The sequence below is a fragment of the Anomalospiza imberbis genome, chromosome 1 (assembly GCF_031753505.1).
Source record: "Anomalospiza imberbis isolate Cuckoo-Finch-1a 21T00152 chromosome 1, ASM3175350v1, whole genome shotgun sequence".
NCBI classification, from domain to species: domain Eukaryota; kingdom Metazoa; phylum Chordata; class Aves; order Passeriformes; family Viduidae; genus Anomalospiza; species Anomalospiza imberbis.
In genome coordinates, this window is record NC_089681.1 from 23590401 (window position 1) to 23613165 (window position 22765).

The window sequence follows — 22765 nt, forward strand, 5'->3', positions numbered from 1 at the left end:
AGTTTACATCTGCTCAGTCATGATTTGAACGGCTTACCTGAGATACTACAAAAATATTAGGGGGAAAAGGTTGTAACTCTTTACATTTTTAAACTCTCACTTCTTAGAATTGCTGTAGTCTTGCTATAAAAATGAAGGCTGATTTATTTATTTTTCAGATCAGCTAAAGTGTTACTGAGTGCTGGCAGCAGTGAAGAAGATCTAGACGACATTATTGATGAAATCTGTAATGACAGCAGCTTTACCAAAACACCTCCGGTGAGTAGGGGTTTGGAGAAATTCAGAACAAGTCAGGTTCAACAACGGAAGTAAAAGCACCATAAGCTAAAACTTTTAAAGAAAAACATCAATGAAAACAAGCTGCAGAATAAACTTGGAAAATAAAGCAGAAAGGAAAATGCATAATCCTGTAGTGAGGAACAGGAGAGATGTAAAGAGATGTTCTTACCCAGGCAATAACAGGCAATTAAAGGAAATGCTAGTTCAAACCAGAGCATAGTGTCAATGCTTAGAATCACAGAATGGTCACAGTTGGAAGAGGGACCTCTGGAGATCATCTGGTCCATCCACCTGCTTAAGCAGGACTGCCTAGAGCCAGTTGCCCAGGACTGTGTCCAAATGGCTTTCAGTTATCCCTGAGAATGTAGCCTGGTGCAGTGTTTGACCACTCTCAGTAGTCGTAAAGATTTTTTGTACATTTGAGTGGCAGTTCTTGCACTTCAGTTTGCACCCATTGCCTCTCCTGTCAGTGATCCCACTGAGAGGAGTCTGGCTACGTCTTCTTTATTTTTCCCTGACTTACTTTCATAAGGTTCTCCTGACCATTGTTTTCTCCAGGCTAAACAATTCCAACTCTCTTAACTGATACCTGGATGTCAGATGGTCTAAATCCTTAATGACCTTCATGGTCCTTTCCTGGGCCCACTCCATTATGGCCATGCCTCTTTTGTACTGGACATAGTGCTCCAGACATGTCTGTGAGGTCATGTCTGGAGTAATGTGACCCATTCTGGTCTCTCAAATACAAGAGAGAGATAGAGCTACTGCAGAACGTCCCGCAAAGGTCCATGGAGATGGTTAAGAGACTGAAATGCCTGTCATATAAGGAGCAGATGAGAGAGCTGGGACTGTTCAATCTGGAGAAGAGAAGGCTCCAGGGGAATCTAATCAATGTGTGGAAATGGCTGTGGGTGTAGTAAACGAGGGGCCAGACTCTCCTCCATAGTGCCCAGTGACACAACAAGAGGCAATGGGCATACACTGAAACACACAAAATACCATCTGTACACAAGAAAACATTTTTCTTACTATGAAGGTGGTTAAACACAGGGACAATCTTCAGAGAGAGGTTGTGGAGTCTCGGTCTGTGGAGGTTTTCAAAGCGCAGCTGGACACAGTCCTTGGCAAGCTGCTGAAACTGACACTGTCTGGAGCCAGGAAAGGTCCCCTCCAGTTGAAATGACTATTATTCTGTCTCAGTGCTGAGTAGAGAGGAAGGATCACCTCCCTGCACATGCCTGGCAACATTCCTCCTAATGTATCCCAAGATACTGTTGGCCCTCTGTGCTGCAAGGGCATGTTGCTGGCTCATGGTCAACTCGCAGCCCTCTCTGCAAAGCTGCTTTCTGGCTGGTCAGCCCACATGGTGTTCTGTGCATAAGGATTATTCCTCCCCTGGGCTGGGAGTTTGCATTTCACCTTAGCTGAACTTGAAGAGATTCTTCTCACCCCATTTCTGAAAGTCATTTGAGGTCCCTCTTAAGAGCAGCTCAGTCATCTGATATACCAACCACTGCTCCCCATTTTGTATCTGCAAATGTCTTCTCACTTCACAGCAGGATGGAGATGAAGCTGCAAATTTACATTCTCAAGACAGTTACAGTGATAGAAGGCATTGAAAAAAAATAGATACTCATTTGGGCATCAGCAGTAGAAAATGGTGTTACTTATACTTCATAACCTCCTGCAGACTCCCTTATTTTCACAAGTGACATTGTTTTTGTTTTGTTTGTCTTTGATTTTTTTACAGAGTGGCTAAATCTGAACCAACAAAAACACTTCTGTATATCTGAAAGAGAGAGAATTATGCCAGTAAATTTGTATAATTTTATCATTTTATATCCCTAGAACTTCCCATTTAGGATCTAGAGTTCTCATATTCTAGAATTCAGATAAACTCTTCTGTGTGCAGCAAATAAGAAACCTTTCAAAGACTCTATTTTTTGAATAATCTAAATTTTTGATGGGTTTTAATGAAACAAAAGCTAAAAAACATCAAGGAAGAAGGTTCCAAATTATAACCAGTTTTAAAAGCAAAATTAGTAAAAGGTGGTCTTGATTGTAAAGTCTAAGTAATCATGTGGTGTGGAATTCCTTCATCCAGAGCTGGAAATTCAGTGGGGGAAGAGATGCCTTGTTCCTTGCTTACCTGTTACTTCAGAGCCTCACAAACTTGAACAAGAAAATTCACAAAGTCTTAGACCCCTTCCTCTGTGACTGAGATTTTCTGGCCTCTGCTTATTACATAAAACAGAATATTGTACTTTGCTGTAATGCTGCATTTTATTCTTTGGTTGTTTTTAAACAGAAATTGAAGTCTAATTCTGCAAGTCTCACACCTGAAAGAAATAGTGTTGTTGTACAGGCACATGGGAAAAGGTAGGTGAAAATTGTTCTGGCTTGTTGGACATTGCTTGATTATAACTTCTTATCAGGCTAATAATACTGCTGCTGTTTAATCTGTGTTGACATTTCTTAAGAAAGACACCAAGAAGAGAGATAGTCTTTTTAAAGAAAAAACAAAGATAAACAGGTAGTTTCAAAGAATTGTTAATGTGTTTTCATGTGGTCAAAATATTTTATTATAAATTTATTAATTATTTAAGCTATGGAACATCTTCCTTTGCCTTATGGACATATACATTTATCAACTGCTGCAACGTGTAGATCCTTGTATATTTGGCATAAAGAGTGTTTTTTGTAGAGTTTTTCTTTGAGCACTTTGATAATGGAAATTTTAAAATTCTGTAGTTTACAATCATTTGGATGCTTTGCCTATATTTATTTTTTTATATATAAATACCATGCTGTTAAACTAGGAGAAATGTTATACTGCTTTCTACAACCTGTTTTGCTAGTTTGTTTTTTTTTTAATGAATCCATATAGATGCTGTCCAGTGTACTTAGGTGGAAGCCTTTCACCATCTGGGATAGGAACAAATATTTCAAAAAGGTAGGAAACCTGAAAAAATATGTGCTATTTGCTTTAGCATTATTTTTATTCACAGCTGTGTTTCTGTGGTGGTACAAAATTCTGCATTTGAACTGGGCAGGACAGCCTTACAGTCATCTAAGGAAGTGGCTGCCTGCAACTGCACTTGAAATCAACTGGTCCCTTCCAGTCCTCTGTTGTTGACTACCTGACGTTTTGTTTGTTTGAGTGGTGAAAGATGTTTGCAAATGAGACATGAAACCAAAAATCAGTAACAAGTAGTTAAGGAAATTGATGCTGCATTATTTTTCCCTGCCTCTCTTGATCCTTCTATGTGATGCCAAGTATGTGACTTAAATCACTGGGTTGGTTGAAATCTCTCAGAACCTGAACTGAAAATGGTCAGAGTACTTTGCAATTGCAGCTGAATTTAGCAGAAGAGGTACTTGGATGATTTATCCACAACATCCTTTAGAACAGTACTGCATTTCCATGAGGCATTTTTTGTAGTAAGTAATTATGCACTCAATACATATTTGGGTGCTGCCCAGGTGTTGTACCAGTGAAGAAGACTAAGGAGAATATATCAAGTGAATATCAGTTTATTTTATGTGTTCAGTGAGGATAGGAACCTATAAAAATAATACATGAGCATATAATTAAAGCACATACTATAATTCTGAACATGCCAGAGATGTAAAGGCATTAAGTGACTTTGCTTCTAGTGTTTCTGAGAGAGTGCTGTACTTTGACCCATTTATGATGGATGTAAATTGTATCAGTCAGCTTCTCTGATTGTTCTTCTTTGTCCAGAACGTGTGATCAGCTACGTTGCACTGCTTGTGACTTCCGTGTGTCACTTTTCAATGACTACATCTGGGATCAGTCCTGTGATTATCTTTTTTTCAGGTCTGTCTGGGGTGGGTATAAATGTTGTGCTACCATGCTTTGGAGCTCAGTAAGAACAGGAAAGATTAAAAGCCCTTAGCACTGCTGTGTCACCTAAAAAGCATGCAAGCTACCTGTTTGGGGTCACGTGGGACAGTCTGTGGGGAGGGGGAAGCAATGTCTCCCAAAATCTGTTTTCATCTGTTTCTATCTCTTCTCCCATGACTCCCCCTCTGCTTTTAAAAATAATTCAAGTTTCATGGATGAAAAAGTCAGCTTATTGCTGAAATAAGCAGGTAATCCATGTGATGGGTTAGATTCTGCCAACCAGTGCAGGGTATCTACAATGTCAGCAGCATGAATACAGACTGTTCAGCATGTGCTTTGCACCTCACCTTCACTCATACAGACCGTGATGGTTTCAAGGCAGATGTTCTTTTTTCCACTATCAGGTGTGCTGTCATGTTCAGTGAAAACCAAATAGCTTTATTTCATAACAGATTTCTTTCTTGAAGCAAGGTTTGGTTAAATGGAGAGGTGGGATTTTTGTTTCTTGCTTATATTGTGATGTCTTTAATTATCTACATAGTTTTTGAAGATTATAAAGTAAGGAGTTCTTATTTCCAGTTTCTCTAAAGTTAATGCCAAGTGAAAGGTAGTGTAGTAGGCACATTCCTAATAGTCATCAAATTTGCATTCCTCTTATTTTAGTACAGTCTCTGTTTGTGCCCATTAACTGATGGTAGAGGTGGATGTGTTCAGAGTATCGGCTTGGACAGGGATGTGACAGTCAGAGAAGAACATTAATGGAGATATTGTCTCCTTTTCCATGATTTTTCCTGTGTTACCTCTTTGGTTCTTCCTATATTTTTCTTCCAGTCTCAAAATCTGTATTTTTTATTGAATATCATTATTTTTCCCATTATTTAAAGCAGTTTTAAAAATAGCGTGCTGCACTATTCTCCTAAGATTAGTTTGGTAGTGGAAAAGGTTTAAACAAATTTGGGATTCTTTTATTTACCCAAAGACAAAATTATTTTGCTTCTCAGATCTTGAAATTAATAAATGAAACAAAACAAAAAAAAAACATATGAGTGGCATTAGTATCAGATACCTGTAACATTGATTAAAATCTGTAATCTTTAGCAAGATATTTAGCTGTTAATTTTGACAAACCCAAATTTTAGAAAGCAAACTTTAAGGTCAAACATTTTCCTTCCATCAATAGGTGTCTGATCTCTTTTGCTAAAAATTCTTCCCGTGATACTTGTTTTGAATTTTCTTTATTTAAATGGGCTTGTTAATGTTGTTTTTGAGCAATTCAGTGGCCAGGAGGAGGTCATGAGAGCAGAGATAGCTAAAATGCTATATTTTCACTTGGTTTTTATGAAACAACTTGTTCTTGTCATAGCATGCTGATTTTTCTTTTGTTATGGTTAATGGTTGCACAGGAATTATTTCTGTTTTGATGTACAGTCTACCCTCTTACGGCCATTTCATTTCAGTCACTTCAACAATCACTATGAGTAGCAGTTCCTGGTGAAAAATTTAACTGTATAATTTTACCCATTATGCTTATCAATTTTTGCATTAAGTTTGATAAGATAAATATATTTTGGGGTAATTTTTTAACACAAGAATTAGCTCTGCTTGGTTTTCTTCACAATTCTTTCTCTGGAGACTGACTGGAAATCTCTAAACCAAACAGATAACACTGTTTAGAGAACACAGAAACTACACACTGAGACTGCTCTCAGAAAAGGAGTGTTCAAAACAGAATTCAAATATATCCCTAAATTAATCCATGACAGTGGTACTCAGAAATGTCAAGATGTCTTCTGATTTGAAATGGCCTCATGAATATTTTTTTCTTTAAAAATAAACCAAAACAACCCAGCATGATCCTAAGATGAATTCACTTCTTTGGCAGGAATAACATGCCTGAGCTCAGTAAACTAAGAGCAAAGATGATAAAGAAGAAAGGAGCACGTGCATATGCTTGTCAATGCAGCTGGAGATCCATTGATGAATTAACTGACCTCCAAACAGAGCAGCAGCTTCGGTGGGTTTGTGGTAAACATGGAGAATGAAGTCTTCTTGTGTGGGATACCTACTTGTGTGGAAATGGCTCTTAAAGTCAATTTGTTTCCTATGCAGTTTTCTGAGAACATATGGAAAATTGAATACTTAGATCCAGAAATAGATTGTAACACCTATATTTCAACCTGAAAACATTTTATTTTAAATTTAACTGTCTCGCAAGCAGTTTGGGTAGTTGAATTTTTAGGAGAAATAACCAACTTGGAGGCTTTCTGGAAGCTAAATGAGGTTAAAGTTCATACTCAGTAGTGTTAAAGAAAAGAAGAGGAAATTACAGACTTGGGCAGGGGCAAAGCACCTTGAGACTCTTCCTCACATCTAGCAGAGAGCCTTATTTCCCATGTCTGCAGAATCTTGGACTTAAAATGGTGGGTTGGGAAACAACCATGATGCACAAGCATATCAATTTCTGCACAGAAGTGAATCCTGCTCTTCTGCTTTGCTTATAGTTGTTAATGGGCAAGTGGTTGTTTATCTCTTTAAAAATTACTACAGGATCAGATCAACTCTCATCTTAAAGGTTTCAGCATACCCCAAAACTTTACTTACTTTTACCCACCAGTAGCCAAAACTGCAGGTGCTGAACATTTTCTTCTAGTTCCTACTGCTTTCTTCAGAGCACTTTCTGCTGACTAAGGACTTCTACCACAATGAATTTCTTTAACTTCTCTTCAGCCCTCTCTGCACAAGAGATGAAAAAATTATTGTGCAATTATTAAATGTGCAATTTTTAAATATGCAATTTTAAAGAGATTCTGAAGAGTATATTACTCTTTTATCAGTATTTTCAAGGGGAAAAGGCTCAAGCTTTTAAGAGTGAGAAAATATATATCCCCATTGATGTTCAGATTTTTTTCAGTTTCACTTACCTTTCACTTCAGCTTCTCTTTAAAAATTTTTGTATTCAGAAAATTCAACTGTCCTGTTTCAACACAGTCCCTTCCCTCAGTAACACTGTTACTTGGTGAGTTGCTTACAGTCAGTCACTACAGTTCATGAGCTTTTCCTTTTCATTATGAGTAAATAACACAGAAGATAGATTTGGGTTTTATGAAGGGGGAGAGGGAGGAAAGAATAACCAGTCCTGTCATTTACTGTAGGAGTTCTCTTTAGTGCATCACAACAATTTACTACACTGAAAAGTGTCTCAATATGGGAAGTCTGTCAGTGTTTTTGCTGTGCAGTATGTGTATCTTTACAGATAAATTCAGAATTACTTATTTTGGTCATTTCCCTTTCAGAGCCATTTCCCTTTCTCTGAGGTTTTGCTCATGGTTCTAATCTGTACATTTGTTCTGTGTCTGAGCCTTCCCAAAACAATTGCATGGTCTTACAGAGGTGATTCCTGTGTCTGTCACCCTCTGAAAGAGCAGATCTCAGTAGTGATCAGAGGCATCATGCACTCTGCACCCTGTTTACCTTGTCCTTCCCTGAGTGCTTGTTTTAGAACCTGCAGAGGCCCAGCAGTGTGCTTGGGAAGTCTGGCAGTGCTTCTTCAGCGCTCCAGACTGCTCCTTCCAGTGCCCATGCAGCCTTGCTGTAGAGTCAGAGGTGAGTTGGCTTTGGAGAGGTACTACTTGGCATGATGGTATAGACATATTTAGGGTCAGGTATTGTTTTCAGTGAATTTAGTATTTCAGGCTGAAGTTTCAACTGCTAGAGTCCAAAACTGCAGTTTCAGGACCAGAGACCAGTTGACTACTGCTCAGTCAGCTCGTAAAAGAGCTCTGCTTGCCTTTCTGTCCTTTGTGAAGATGTAGCCCTGGCCTGGGCTGTACACAGTGAGTGTTCCTGGGTGTTCTTCGGGTGGGCCCAAGCCACTTTCATGCCTAGAGAACATCAGTGCTAAGAATAAGAGAAGAACCCAGAGGTAGGTAACAAGCTTCTCTGGGGAAGAAGAAACCTGCTTGCCATTCTTCTCAAAGAATGCATTTCAAAAAGTGCTGCGTTGCCTTGGCTTTTCTGTTCCAAGGCTATTTGAAACTCATGACCAACTAGTTCCACAGGGTGTCTTTTGGCTAGAATTGTACTGGAAATTGTGCCACAGTGTAGAAACAAACTGGGCTTGCAACCTGTGAGCCGGAAATGGGGAAAATCCTAATTCCCATCTCAGTTCATGAGACAAAGTCTTATGTGACTAGGAAAGGGAGCATGTCTCCTGTAGTCTGAACATTCTCCTGAAATAATCAGGTTTATTCAAGTTTAATTAACTTGTTTCTGGCCTTGGTCAGAGTGGTGGGATATGACAGCTTTTTGTCCAAGGGAAGTTGTAAACAGGTATAAACAGTTGTAAACAGAATGGTACTTCTGGTACAGGTTTTCAGAATTTATCATATTTCTAGATTTGAGAATAATTGCTACGTCATTAGGTACAGTTATTTTGTTGGAAGGAGGAGCAGTATTAAGATTTGATTTCCTTTCCTTTGCTTTCTTCAGTTACACATTACAAACCACTCCAAAGTCCTTGGATGAAAAGAATGTAAAGAAAGGTAAAACTAGAGCTTAAGTGTTCATTTGATGAAGGTATTGTCAGATTGTACAAGGTTCTCAAGATGTAGTCCAGACCCTAAGTGATATTTCTGTGTTGGTTATCTGAGATAGCAGGGATTATGTAGAGAATTCTGTCTAAGAATATGTAAAGAATTCTGTTTAAGAATGCAATTCAGCTGTTGTGACTGGAAGTACTGGAGAATGGTGTTGCTAAGTATAGACATGATCACTGTTTTCCTCCAAGTTTTTGCTTTGGAATAATAATACCATTTCCATTTGTGAAATGGACAAGATGAAAATTTAAGACTTTTATTTTTCTTACTGATATGCTTGGAAATTTTCTACCCTGTCCCATTAGTCTGCAGCAGATCCCTCAAAAAAACAAAAGCAATGAAGGATGACAAAATGAGATTCCATCAAATTTTAATATACTGCTCTGACTTATCTTTCACTTGTTTTACCTGCAAACTATGGAGGGTGAATATAGCTCAGAAGAGTCATTATTAAGAATCAACCTGCCATTAAAGTTAACTTACAGAAGCATAATAACTTTACATATTGCAAGCTCTGCATTGTATTATATCAAATAAAGATTTTTTTTGTCCAAACACCTATTTTAGTTCTGTACTGAAGATATTCTGCAAATGCTGCCACTTTCTGAAAGACTGCCACTTCTCTTGTTTCCTGACATGTGAGTCTTTGGGTCATGTAACCAGCACATGTGGTAGTCACGCAACACAAGGAGTGCTATGTTGGGAGCTGCGTACACAAATTTTTCTTCCTGCCAGGCTCTTTTTTCAAAAGACCTGACATTGTCTGTGGTGTGACACCTGATAACTGCAGGCAGGTGGAGTGAAGGAGTACCAGGTGCTGCTTATTTGTGAGGGCCACATCTGATGCCTAGGGTTTGGCATGTGTGCTTCGAGAAAGTTTTTCAAATGTCAGCACTTAATAAAATGAAAAGTTGAAACTAATCTGAATCGTGTGTTGTGTGAATTGTAGTGCACTGTTCCTATCCAAGAGAAGCCTTATAAAAACTATGTTTTCTGTCAGTAGGGTTATGACATGTCCTCAGTTCAAAAGTATTGTCCAGTTCATAAGAAGCAATAAGTACTGTTGTGTGTGTTTTCTCACATCAATGGGAATGCAGCAAATAGAGGAGAATTAAAGAAGCTTTAACATTCTTTACCAGCTAACATGAGATGAGCACATGAATACAGAGAGTTCATAAAGGTGAATGCATTTGCCACATTTCTGGGATGTTTACCGAGGATGAAAGGTGGAGGCAGGTGCTGTGCAGGGTGGCATATAGCTAAACACCTTGCAGAGTGGGGTGCTGGTAACCTGGTGTATCAGTCATGCGTTTGCTGTGGTCCACGTGCCCCGGGTCTTGCTGTAGGAAACCCCTTCTTAGTACCAAGGAGGAGTTGCTCTGCTTATGGAAGTTGGAACTTGTTTCTCCACCTTCCAGAAATGCCATGTGGCTTACATTAGAGTAACAAACATAAATACTTCCTGTACCTCATTTTGAATTTGGATTCCAGGCATGGATGCTATTCAGGCAGTAATTATTTCCTCAGCTTAATTGGCAGTGTGGACACAGTGAGGATACTCAGAAGCCAGCCACTGCCTAAGGAGTACTCCTAACTTATTTAGGACTTGCAGGGTGACAGTGATGTTCATGTGTGTTTCATTCACTTTGATAACTTCTTTTTCTGTTGAGTAAGATGTGCTTTAGAAGTGCGTGATCAGGGTTAATATGTGATTATGCAGTCCGGTCTGCAGAGGGCAGAGCAGCACCGCTGAGGGTTACAGTTCAGGCTTCTGCTTCACTTGTTCATACCCCTGGTTTTTTCTGTAAGAGTGGTTTGTATTCAACAAACCAAGGCTTGCATTTGTCTCCTACTAGTGTCATTATAAGTAGGGTAGCCAGATCTGTAGGAATTCTAATTGATTTTTGTATCAATTCATCCAAATGATCTTCAAGTGATCCTTGACCAATGCTGAAGTAGGCTAAATTTTTAACTGTCATGTAAAGAAGCATAGAAAACTCTCTGTGTGTCTATATGTAGGTATATTTGTGTATATTTATCCTCTAATAACATCAGTAGAAAACCTGAATTGCCTCACGATTTTTTCACCCTGCCCAAATTAATTTTCCCTGAAAATGTTAAATAATTTTGGCAAGTAGAGGTTGCATATATTGGGATCTTCTAATATTCAATACAAAATTTATATAGTACATCACCCAAGGTGAGAGCTCTTTAAAAGGAAATAGTAAAAGTTCAAAATTTAGAAATGCAAAAAACAAAAAAAAAGTTGTTCCTGTCTATGTAGGAAAGCAATGTAGACCAGAAATGCTGCAGAGCAGTCTGAGATACAGCATGAGAATCATCTAAAGACCTACATCCTGCAGTCCATCATCCATGAGCCACAGCTGAGGTAGTGAAGTCTCACTCTCTGAACTCTCTCCTGGTTCCTTGGGAGTCCAGAAAGCAAGTGTACAAAGCAGATTTAAAGTGCATGGAAGTAAACATTATCTCCAATAACCAGTGGAGTTGTGTCTGTTTCTGCAGAAGTGACAAGGTGCTTTTAACTAGAAGCACAAGCATACCTAAACCATGAAACTAAAGTTTACTTATTTTACTCTTAAAATAGCGAGTATGATCTAAATTTAGCCTAGTTACACCATAGATGTCACAGAGTGACCTCTGTGATACTTCATTCATTACTTACGTGATTTCTAATAGGAGAAACAATTAAATTAAAAGCTTAATAGAGCAGAAAGGAAAAAGCAAGGCTGAGTAGCACACTGTGAGAGGTTTCATATGTTTTGATAAAACATTTTTTCAGATAAGAAATAAGCCATTGTTTTTTGTTTGCTTCTAAACTAAAGACACTTTCTTTTTTTAAGTGAAAGAAATAAAAATACCATGCTACAGGGAGAAGTTCAAATGTCCATTTGCCAAAAGCAAGGACAAAACTTCACATGGGAGGTGTCCTTTCTAGGAATCTCTTATGATTGCAATTCCACAGGCTGGCCCAGAAGATGGGGGTGAATCCACCCCCCTCCCGCCAATTCCCCTTTTTCAGGGTTTTTTGTTGTATTTTGAAACCTGTTTCCTGTTGATAGGTTTTAGAGATAATAGCTAACACAGATATTATATTTAGATACAAGGGCTAAGATATTCAGGGTTTGTAAAACCCTCTTAGACAGTGGTTTATAACTGTTATTCAAATATCAGCAAAAGATACTGAAGTTTTTAAAGAGAGTTTAGTGAAACCGAAACCCTTGCAGCTTCAGAACTTTTTTTGCTAAAGAACTGGGCGGCAGAGAGGAGGAAAGGCATTTTCACAACAGTCGAATCAGCACATAATATTCTAGCTCCTTAGTACCTTAAATTTCTCTGCTTAGAAAATGTGATTGCCTGCAGAGGGGAAAAATGTTCACTCTTGAATGGTGATAGGGTATTTATAAAGTATCCATAGAATTTTTCAGTCTCTGTTTAAAGGCAAGCCATATTGCTTCACTCTAAGACATTGCAGTAGATGTGATAGTGAGCACATATCTTCCAGCTAGGAGCTTTGGGATAGTCAGCAGTCTGAGTGTGCTCGGAATTCCATGTCCTGACTGCCCTGATGTAAACAGCATTCACAGGAAGGGGGAAGCAGTTACCAGAGACAGGAAGGCTGAATTTAGCATAAAACTCCTTATCTAGGCAGAGCGGGCTGCTCAGGATGCTGATAAGAAAAAGTGTATAAATTGCTCCAGCAGCCTGTGATAGCTGCCTGGCCCTTCCTGGGAAGACCATTCTCATCAGTGTTATCAGAGTACAATCTTACACGTGCAGATGGGTTTAGGAAGGGATTGTATCTGGGGGCCACTTGTCCAAAATAATGCTTTGTGTACTACAGTCTCATTCAGTCTGGCTTACTGGCACTTGAAGGAAGAGATTAATCTGCATGCTGAAGTAGGAGGAAGTGTGTCTTTAAAAATAAAAACTTTGTCATAGTAAGAGTTATTATTAGTCTTACTAGCCATAAAGGAATATGACCCTTTCCTGAATCTGAATATGCACTGCAATATCTCGTTTAATTTTTAGATTACAGATTTTATATCAGTGCTGGCACAGCTCTGGTTCCACCTTGTCAAAGAAAAAAGCTGTTGCTGCATTGTCTTAAGTGCTTTAGATCAGTGAGATGTCTTGTTTAGAAGTGGCAGATACATGGCTTCAAAACACTATTTGCAGTGTAATTAGTTTCTCATTAACATAGGATGTCATTTTTCCTTTTGATTTATGCATGTGTATTTTGGGAAATCCATCTGCTCTGAGTCTACAGCACAGCAAAGCACCATTCCATCAATATGTGCTCCTCAGTGGCTGAAGTGACACAAAATGCTAGGCTGCTCCACATTAATTTTTCTGTGAATGATGACTCTCACTTCTCATATCTTCCCCAAAGTATACTGAGAAATTATTTTGGCTAAGATTGAGACCTAGAGGCAGTTTAAAGAAGTCTTTTAGTTGCATCTTCACACGTGTGTCTGAAACATCTTTCCCTTTCCTCTTCATTTTCCCTTTCCCTTTCCCTTTCCCTTTCCCTTTCCCCATCCTCCATGCTACATTTATATTTAGTTCCATTCTAGTGAGGAAGGCTGGAAACAAACTATGAAAAAGGAAAGTGGTATAAAAGAGTTTACGCATGTCCTGAACAGCAACAAAGCAATCTGTCCTAGGTCATTGCAAAGATGGCATTCTGGATTTGAATGGCTAAAATAATTCAAGTCAAGAGGATATTGGGGTCTATCTGTTCTGCTCACTGAATGTGGGTACCACACATCTCCTGAGCACAGAAGGACATGGTGTCACAGCTGTCAGCAGTCTTAACACCAGATTATCCAGCCAGGTGCTCCACACCAGGGTTGCTAGTGTAAGCAAAAATCTTTAATCGTTCTAATTTTACAAAAGAGTTTTATCTCTGTGGTATGTTGCAAATCTAAAACCTGGAGAACATTACTTCTTCATAAAGTATATGTTTGTAAGCTGGATAATTTCCAGATGTCAAATCAATTGGCAGACTTTGCAATAACAGTTCTCTACTCCGGGTGCTCAGCCGGTGCTGGGCATGTGGTTACCTTGGGTATTTTCAGGATGCATCATAAGGCAAATGACACTATTAAGTAGGGGAAAAACAAACTGCCTAATGGGCACCTTGTGGCAGAGAGCACCTCATCAGGTTTGTCCCAACACATTCTCACGTCATTGTTCAATAGGGTAACAGGCCATAAAAGAATGAAGCAGCTACTTTCCTTTTCTGTCGATATTGCAAGTTACTCATATTTCCTGTCCTGCTATTTAAAGGACTAAGGGCTGAAAATGAGAGTTCATTAACTTGTCTGGAATTAAATATTTTCCTTTTTCTACAGCCACGCTCAAATGCATGATAGTAACGCAGGGCTGGAAGGCATTGCCTTCTGCCTTGAGACAGGACTACACCTACAGGAAGCTCAAGCTAAACCCAGGTATAGGTTGCCACCAGACATGCCCCTCCTGTCTGCAGGGGAGGTGGATACAGGATACATCAAAAAAAGTGACACCACGTGTTCCATGCCAGCTGCCCAGTAAGTCCCAGGAGGAAGGGAAGGAACACCCTTCTCTCCCTGCTGACTGATGGGTTGGGCTGTGTCTTAGCCAAGAAGAGAAATACATGGGAGAGCATGGGAGAACAAGGGAGAACTGCAATAAGCTAACATCACAGTGGGCTTTAGGCACTTGGTGGTATTTTTGACAGTCTTTCTTTAACTGAGCACATTCATTCTTCATTTTAAAATAAAACATTGCTTCCCACTTTTTTTTTGGCTTCTGTTGGCTGTTGTTTACAGACTTAAAACTATGTTTATTCATCCTCCAGAAAAATCATTACCTCTGTCCAAATGGCCTGGGAAAAGCTTAAGGCATGCTTGCAAAGCAAACTTTGAGGAAGTAAATTTAGTTTCTCAATAAATCTAGCCAATTCAACTGTCACGTTTGACAGCCATCCTTCTAAATTTTGAAGGAGACTGAGTTGTTCTCTGGGGCGTGCAGTCTAGAATTGTGGGTCCTTGGGCCCCAGGAGGTCACATCAAATAGGCCCAAGAAGGGTAGCTAAGAAAAGCAATTCTGTTGTCAGCAGCCTTAAATTTTCTGTTCTGGAAACTGTACTGCTGGGGAAAAAATAAAAAGTGTGGGTTTGCAGATTGAAAGAAAGGTCTGAGAGCATGGCCACAAGTGGGACAGCCACATCTGTTGTGTTTTTCAAAATACAAAGCCAAATTCTTCTTGAAATGCAAAGATGTTTTCAGGAAAATCTTTCCACTGTAGCATATTCTGATTCAGCACTTGTGTATAATAGACCATTAACATATTTGTGTACAAGCATCATCACTTAGGTTGCTGCCATCCAGGTAGGTGTGAGTGAGCACTGAGGAGCCTGCTCACTGGAAAGGCACACCTGAGGAGCTCCCCTCACTCTGCTAATTATACTCTAGGAAGTTTTAATATATGGCACCAACCCACCCTGCCAACCAAGGGACTCCATTTTTCTTTCATGCACCTCAAATACAAAGGAAGGGGCTCCCAGCAGGAGCTCCTCAGTGGTTGCTGCCAAAAAGAGTAGCACTGAGTTTGAAAGGGGAAGGAGATGGACGATGTTTCCAGTGAGATGAAGGCCATTCCACACCTCCTCCTCTCCTAAATCCCACACTGCTAGTAGGGATTTTGGGCTCTACCATGAAAGAAGAAGGCATCTGTGAAGCTGCAAGTTCACTGTGCTTGAGGAAGCTTTGTCAGCAGCCAGAAAGCAGAAGAAGATGAGATGGAGGAGGCAGGCTGCACTTTTTTATAAGCTTGTGGAGTTCAGACAATGAGTACTCACATGCATAGCATACTTTTTAAAATCTCTCCATAAACTGCTAGTCATTTTTTTTTAATTTACCTCTTAGCAAGGAAAGCAAAACAAGTAAGAGAATAAGCTATAGCCACAGTCTTATGACACAGTTTTTTACAGCTTACAGCCTTGAGAAATTTTCTTCCTTTGATTCATAAAATAAATCAACATGATGCAAATAGCATTAGGAACTTAATAGTTTTAAGAGGAGTTGATGCTAAAATAAGGTGTGCCAGCCCTGAAATGCCTCCAGACTGTGGTTGTGTAATGGGGATAAGTACAGTACTTCTTTGAAGCATTAACCTGAATTAAAGGATGAAACGACTGGGCGGCTGGGCAGGGATCAAGCACACCCCTCGTCACTGCTGAGGCCTTGACAGAAGGATTAGAGAAACTGCAAGATGGTCTTTTAAATAGGGAAATTCCCACTGAGGAGCACAGCAGTTTTCTTAAAAGGACCAAACTGGCTCTCAGGGCAGCCATGGCTGTGGAGGAAGGCACTCAAGAAGGGATTCAGCATCCACTCTCCACCACCCACCCAGTGCTTGGAGGGCGCAGCTCCAGACTGGCCCTGCTCACCCCACAGTGGCTCTCCACAGAGCTAAGCATTGCTTTCCAGGGAAGGCAGATGGATAAAGTATTAGGGACTGATGCAAAACCACTTTATTGTGTCTATTATGCAGCTGCGTCAGGAGTTACGTACCTAAATCCTTCCGCATCACGGCAGGGGAATGCTCCCCACGCAATGCTGCTTGTTGACAGCGATCCTTTCAACTCACTCCTCAAAATACAGCACACAGCAGTTGCTGCTGGGCCATGGAAAAAACCGTGGTGTGTTCCCCAGTCACGTAGAGCCTGATCTTCAGCTGGGTCAGGCCGTGTGAACCAGGGCGATGCCTGCCACAGCTGGTTCATCCCGCTGGAGGCATTCCTTCCTGCAAGAGCACAGGCAGGGCCACACACCAACAGGAGGCTCCACTTCAAATACGCCCTTCAACAGGATTATTCCAGATTTTCCATGGGGATCTTGAGTCTTGATTTAGACAATAGCACATACACAAACGCCATTTGTTTGAACTAAATCCACTGGTTTTGTTTCAGTTTGAAAGATACCGCAAAGGAACATACCTCTCTGTGTGCTTCACAACCTGAGAATGGATTTTAAGATGCTGCTGCCTGCATAGGGCCTGTAATGCACTCTGCTCTTGCAGAGCTACCTTGTACATGGCACACAGGACAAACTTAACCTTCCCATCTCCATGATAACACACTAGATAGGTTTTCTGCAGGGGAAGCCACTGGGCTAGTACTAACCTCCAGTGAAGGGAAGACTGCTCCTTAGTAAGTGTGTTATATTCTCAAAAGAGGGATGACACTCAAAGGTCTCATCCACTAGATGAAGATTTTGAAGCTCCCAAGTGTTGGCACACTCTTTTTCCTTTACTGCACTGCCAGCTTTCCCCCACTGCTGACATTAATGCAGCTCCATGGTTTTGTTGCAGTGATTTTCACACTTTTAACACCTGGATGTGATGAGCAGGGTTGGCACATACATATTCCCTCAACCATCACCAATGTTCACTTCTGGGGGCTTCTCTCAAAACTAGCCCCCAGAATTGCAACAGAATAAGATCTGAGTCAAATTGCACACCAGAAAAAGTCTTCCTTTGGTACTGATTAAAGGCAACATGAAGATATTTGGCTGGTGTGTTCCCCTAAACTGATTATGTGTCTGACGACAAAAACATACTATACCTAGGCAAGGCAAGCTGGCTCTAGGACAACTTCCCACTAAGACTGGTTTAACACGTGCTGGGGAGCAAGCTGACAGTGCCTTTGCTTGTTTTAGACTGGTGGGTGCATCAAACCAGCTGAGATGGTCATCCCTTTCAGCACTGTCTAGAGTTAGCCAGAAATAAGAACAGTCAGCCAGACTTTGATACTCTCCTAAGAAAACTGGTTTAAGAGACATACCTCAGGAGCTTATCTAAATGTAGGATTGCATTAATTCAACAGGCACAATTAACCTAATTGAAGCTTTTGCAAAGCATTGTGCGCTTGCATTTTAAACAAGTATCTTTCATACCTGCCTCCACCATTGCTTGTTCCAGTGGCTTCTGGTGTGTGCTTCCTCCACATTCATACACATCACAAAAAACAGCTGAGAAAAGCAGTTTGGCAGCAGGTTTGAATTCCTCTTGGATAAGCACTGGAAAGAGTCTGGGCAAATGACAAATTTTAAAAGATAAAAAAACTACCGGCTTCTTTAGTGAGCTAAATAAGCATATAGCTTAACCTGGGGCTAAACCCCACCTCTACCTCAGAAAATGATGCCTTGGGAGTGACCTGGCTCACTGTCCTACAGCATGGAGCAGAGGTGCTATGGCAGGGCACTCAGGGGTGTAGCTGCAAAGTGGGATCCCATCCCACCACTTATTCTCTCCATGCCACAGGCTACAAAACTAAAATAAAAATCACAGCCTCTCACCACCTCACCTCTGCCAAACCCAGGTGCTCAGGTCTGCTGTGATTCCCAGAGCATCACTGTCCAGCTGCAAACCCTGGCTACCAACCCCCAGCACACACAAGGCACCCATGGCACTGCCCATCCCACTGTCCCCTGTCAACGCATGTGGTCCTACACACAGGGGCGTCCCCACACGGCTGAGGTTTGGTTTTACAAAGAACCCTCAGCCTTGCCAGCAGGTGCAAGCTGAACCAAGCTGGTTCCTCAGGGAAAATTTTGCCTGTGTGATTTCTAGTTCAGTAGTTCCCACAGCTAAAATACAAAGAATTGAGGCTGAAGGGTTTTAAATCAGCATCGACACTGATTATTTTATAGCATTATTATTACTGTATAAAAATGTGCACTTCAGATCCCCTCAGAGGCAAATGCTGGGGTAGTGACACATGGTGGGAAGGAGAAAGACTCACAGAGGTTCCACCCCTTTTCATCCTTTAAACCACATTTTTAAATTATAGTAATCACAGTATCTAATCATATTCCAGACTGGCAGAACCATTCCCAACAGAGTTGTCCTCCTTGAAGTGTTTAACCTTTAAATGTAAATAGATTTCTTTTAGATAACTTTTAGAATTACAGATAACTTTTGCCCACTGAAATGTCTGTTCATTTCCTGTACACTCACCACTTTTTCAATTTGGTTTCTTTTTTAAGGATCTGTTTTTGCAGAAGTAAGAAAGTAACATCAAGTACAATTTCATTCTCTTTACCTGCTTTTAAATTAGTGATCTAACAACATGTTAAACAACCACCACTCCAAATACTTCAGTTATAGGCAGATCAATTGATCTACTCAGTTGTAGCTAAGGAATATGGGAAATATATAGAGAAAAATCTATCAAGAAAGAGAACCTTTGGAATGCTTTTGTACATATATGTCTTTTTACCAAACCAGTATTTAGCTATTTCATAAGAGATAGAACATGGAGCAAGGAACTCAACTCTTCCTGCAGTTCTTTTACATTAATTTAAAGAATCCTGCACTTAAACAGAAGAGGATCACCTCTATAATAGCAGATATCAGTGTGCAGGTGTTTCCTCTGGACAGCGAGAGTGCCTGAAGCTCACAAACCTTTCTCTTGCTGTCAGAGCAGACTGGCGTTAAGGCAGATGAGAGACTGCTTATTTAACACAGAAATAATCTGTCAGTTGTGCTGCCACTGCCACTCCCCTTTCAATCACAGCCACTTGGTGGGGGGAATCAGGAGATGCTGCGATGAGGAAAGGTGACACTGAGGAGCACAGGGCACGACTAGCAGTGAGTACTCAATGGGAGGTTGAGTGTAACTGGTGAAGAAGCTGGAGAAGGCAGCACACAGCAGAGAAGAAGTTAAGGCGTGTTTGGGAAGTGCAGGACCCATTCATGTTTTTAAGGGGAAACACGGGGTGATGGGGACAGATATTTGTGCCAAGGAATCCACAAGGGACAGTGACAGACACAGCATGGGAAAGGGTGACATTAATGCCCTTGGAAGAAACCACTATGCCAACAAAGCTGCCCAGAGGAGGAGCTGCTTCATGTCCCCAGCAGCAGCTTGGGAGAGATGTGTGGAATGCTGAAGTGTTTGGGGTGAGCAAGGGCTGATTGTCCCACAGCAACTCCTCAGCACCCTGAGGTCTCTCAGCCCTCCTCCCATCCCAGGCAGGGCTCTCCATTTGTAGGGGCAGGCTTTGAGCCTCTTACTCCCCTTCCTGTCATTTTTCAACTACCACACCACATGGCATCAGCAGTAAGATCTGGAGGATTATCCAGTCTTACTCAGGAGGGAAGAGACAAAGGCTCACGCTGTTTTCTCCTGCATTAGCTGTGTATTTCTATTTCAGTGACTAACAGAAACTGGGAAGGGGCATGGGCAACTAATAGCATGGCTGTTGTTCTCCATCTCCCTGAAAGAACTTATTTAGAGGAAAGCAAATTAGGCAAAATAAGGAACCTGTTTCCACCATCCACCTTAGCACTCCCTTTCCTCATTCCAGCAGCTGGAAACACACTGTGAGCAAAGAACATTACCCCAGCATATGCAGGGTTATGCTGTACTAGAGCACAAGTCCAGAGGTGCCTCCCTTCCATATCCCAGACATGAAGAAGCTTCAGCTACCTCCATTTGCTTGTGGAGCTGCAGAAGAGCAAAGCACAAGCTCTGTCTGTCCCACAAAACAGGGTAAAAAGATGCTTTTAAACATGGCAATTTTAAATTTGTGGATGTTTCCTTTCCTTTTGAAGAAAATAAGGAGGATGCATTTTTGCTGCCTATGATGAGTGCCAGCTAAGTGCCACCCTTGTTCTTTTCTCCCCTCCATGACCTCAGAAGTGATGTTGTTCCCCTCAGCACCCATACGTACCTCTCCTGCTCTTGGTCCTTGGCTCAAAGGCTGTTTCCAAGCAGTGAATCTTCCATGAACCCTATAGCCACGTGGCCTGCACAGAGGGGCCCTTACTAAATTTTACAGTAAGCAAACAGGCACTCAAAGCTGAAAGCCTCTTTAGGGCATGGCAGGATGCATGGCCCATGGAATGTTCTGTCCACCACTGCTTGCTTGGATGTGGATACTGCAGCAACGTTGGAACAGCAACTTTATGCTAGATGAATTATGGACAGGTTTGAGCTATTTCTGATTCCCACTAGGAATACTCAGCTTGCAGAAGAAAAGCTCAGGCTCTGCAGAAATGAGAAAAGCCAAAAACCCTGAGAAGCTATGGATCATAGAATCATAGATCATAGAATATGCTGAGTTGGAAGGGACCCACAAGGATCATTGAGTCCAACTCCTGGCTGTGCACAGGACAATCCAAGAGTCACACTATGTGCCAAACACTTCCTGAGCTCTGTCAGGCTGGTGCTGTGACCACTTCTCTGGGGAGCCTGTTCCAGTGACTAACCACTCTGTGAGTGAAAAACCTTTTTTTTTTTTTTTTTTTTAATTTATTCAAAACCAAAGCTCTGTTCTGAGACATCAGCCTGCTGAAAAAACACCCTGAAGTCCCACAAAATGTTCACAACCAGGCAGGTGGGTGTAAAATGACACTGTGGGGCCTGAAGTGCCCATCTCTAGTAGATGCTGCCTGCCTTGCCAGACCAAAATCCACCGTGGATGAGGTGTCATGGAACTGGGGAAAACCACCTGCTGGGCTGGATCAGACCCCACTTGTGGTTGGGGCTGCTCATCAGTGCCTTTTTCAGAGTAGCAAGCTTGGGAGGAGACACCTGAGCAAACATCCCCACATTTCCAGCCTATTTTCATATCCCAGGGTTCCAGATGTCATTCCTGTGCCTCTGTGGATGCCTCCAGCTTGGCAGCTTCCCCCTGTGCAGCCCACAGAAGGAGGACCCACATCTTTACCCAAATCTATGTGCTTCAGAGTGGTTTTGAAGCAGGTTTAGCCCCACAGGTACTGACTGTGCCAGTCCTTGACATTTTGGCTGCTCTGCTCAGAGACACAAGCACTTCTTTTATTCATCAGTGAAATGGCTGTAGCAAAAGAAAAAAAATTCACATTTATTTGGTTTTCTTCTCTCAGGAAGACTTTCAAAAAGCACCATTTCTGTGGCTTCAGCCTCAAATCCCTCTGAGGTCCCTTATGGCCTTAGCTTCTGCAGTGTTTTGCTTGAGCCACAGGCACGTGGCAGGGTGGAGCTGGGTGCAAGAGGAATGCAAGGTGCTGTATTTAGATTCCCATTTACTGGGTAAGTAAAGACCTGCTGAACAAGGGATATTCCTCTGAGCTTGCAGGACCTGCCCTTCATCCCCACCAGTGGCCACTCACCACTGAGCCACTGCCCCAATGTTTTTATAAGGCTTGTGCCTTTGCTGCTGTAGGGCATTGCCAGTGTAAATATTAAAAGAGACACTTTGGCATGCTTAGAATTTCTGCAAAGCATCTGTAGAGTGGTGCTGCCATAGGTGAGCTGCCCTTTGAGAGATACAGAACTGATTTTTGTTGTGCTGATATGACTTGGAGGGGCTAACACTGGGGAGGAAAGTCTGCATGGTTGGAAACAAAGATAAAATTAGATGAGCCTTTGACATTTGTCCAAAATGAATTCAACCCAGAGAGGCCTGAGTACCCATACAGACCAAGATGGGGGACCTTATTTCCCTCATTAAAGGGGATCTCTCACCCCTAAGTGCTTAGAGAAGGGTGGTGTGAGCTGGCCCTCTGGCACCATTCAACTACCCAGGCAGCTCCAGCTCTCAGCCCCCATGCCACACAGGCCTGGCCTGATGGTTGTGATATTTAAAATTACCACTTCCTTCATGCTGAGAGCACAGAACATGCCCTGGCATCCAGGGGCATCCCCTGCATGAAGCCATGGAGCCTTGCCAATTACATCTAATCACTGTCTACTCCCTGCATTCCTTCCCACCTGCCCGCTTTTGGCAATTTAAAATAAACGAATAATATTTAAATGAAGATTTCCTTTGTGATTCCTAGTAATTTCCTTTGAAGTAGTTATGATGAGGACATTAACCAGTACTAATTTATCATGCTGCTTGTAATCTGGCCAGGATTCAGTTGAGAGAACCTGTTTTCACAGCAGCTAATAAAAGGTGGTTTATTGCTGCCCTATCAGGTGTCCTGGAGCTCCAGTCACCTTCCCAGCACTGCAGCCATGAGCATCTGC

General features: G+C 41.4%; 1 protein-coding gene across 1 annotated transcript in view; it reads left to right on the plus strand.

Moving 5' to 3' along the window:
• Positions 1-11296, plus strand: part of CFAP418 (cilia and flagella associated protein 418) — a 13117-nt gene extending 1821 nt beyond the window's left edge. Inside the window, exons 3-9 of the mRNA XM_068182957.1 lie at positions 159-258; positions 2588-2658; positions 3167-3232; positions 4025-4120; positions 6030-6161; positions 7536-7750; positions 11027-11296. Of these exons, the coding sequence (XP_068039058.1) occupies positions 159-258; positions 2588-2658; positions 3167-3232; positions 4025-4120; positions 6030-6161; positions 7536-7750; positions 11027-11088 (742 nt within the window). The 3' untranslated portion in view covers positions 11089-11296. The remainder of the gene's footprint in view (positions 1-158; positions 259-2587; positions 2659-3166; positions 3233-4024; positions 4121-6029; positions 6162-7535; positions 7751-11026) is intronic.
• The last annotated feature ends 11469 nt before the right edge of the window (positions 11297-22765 follow it).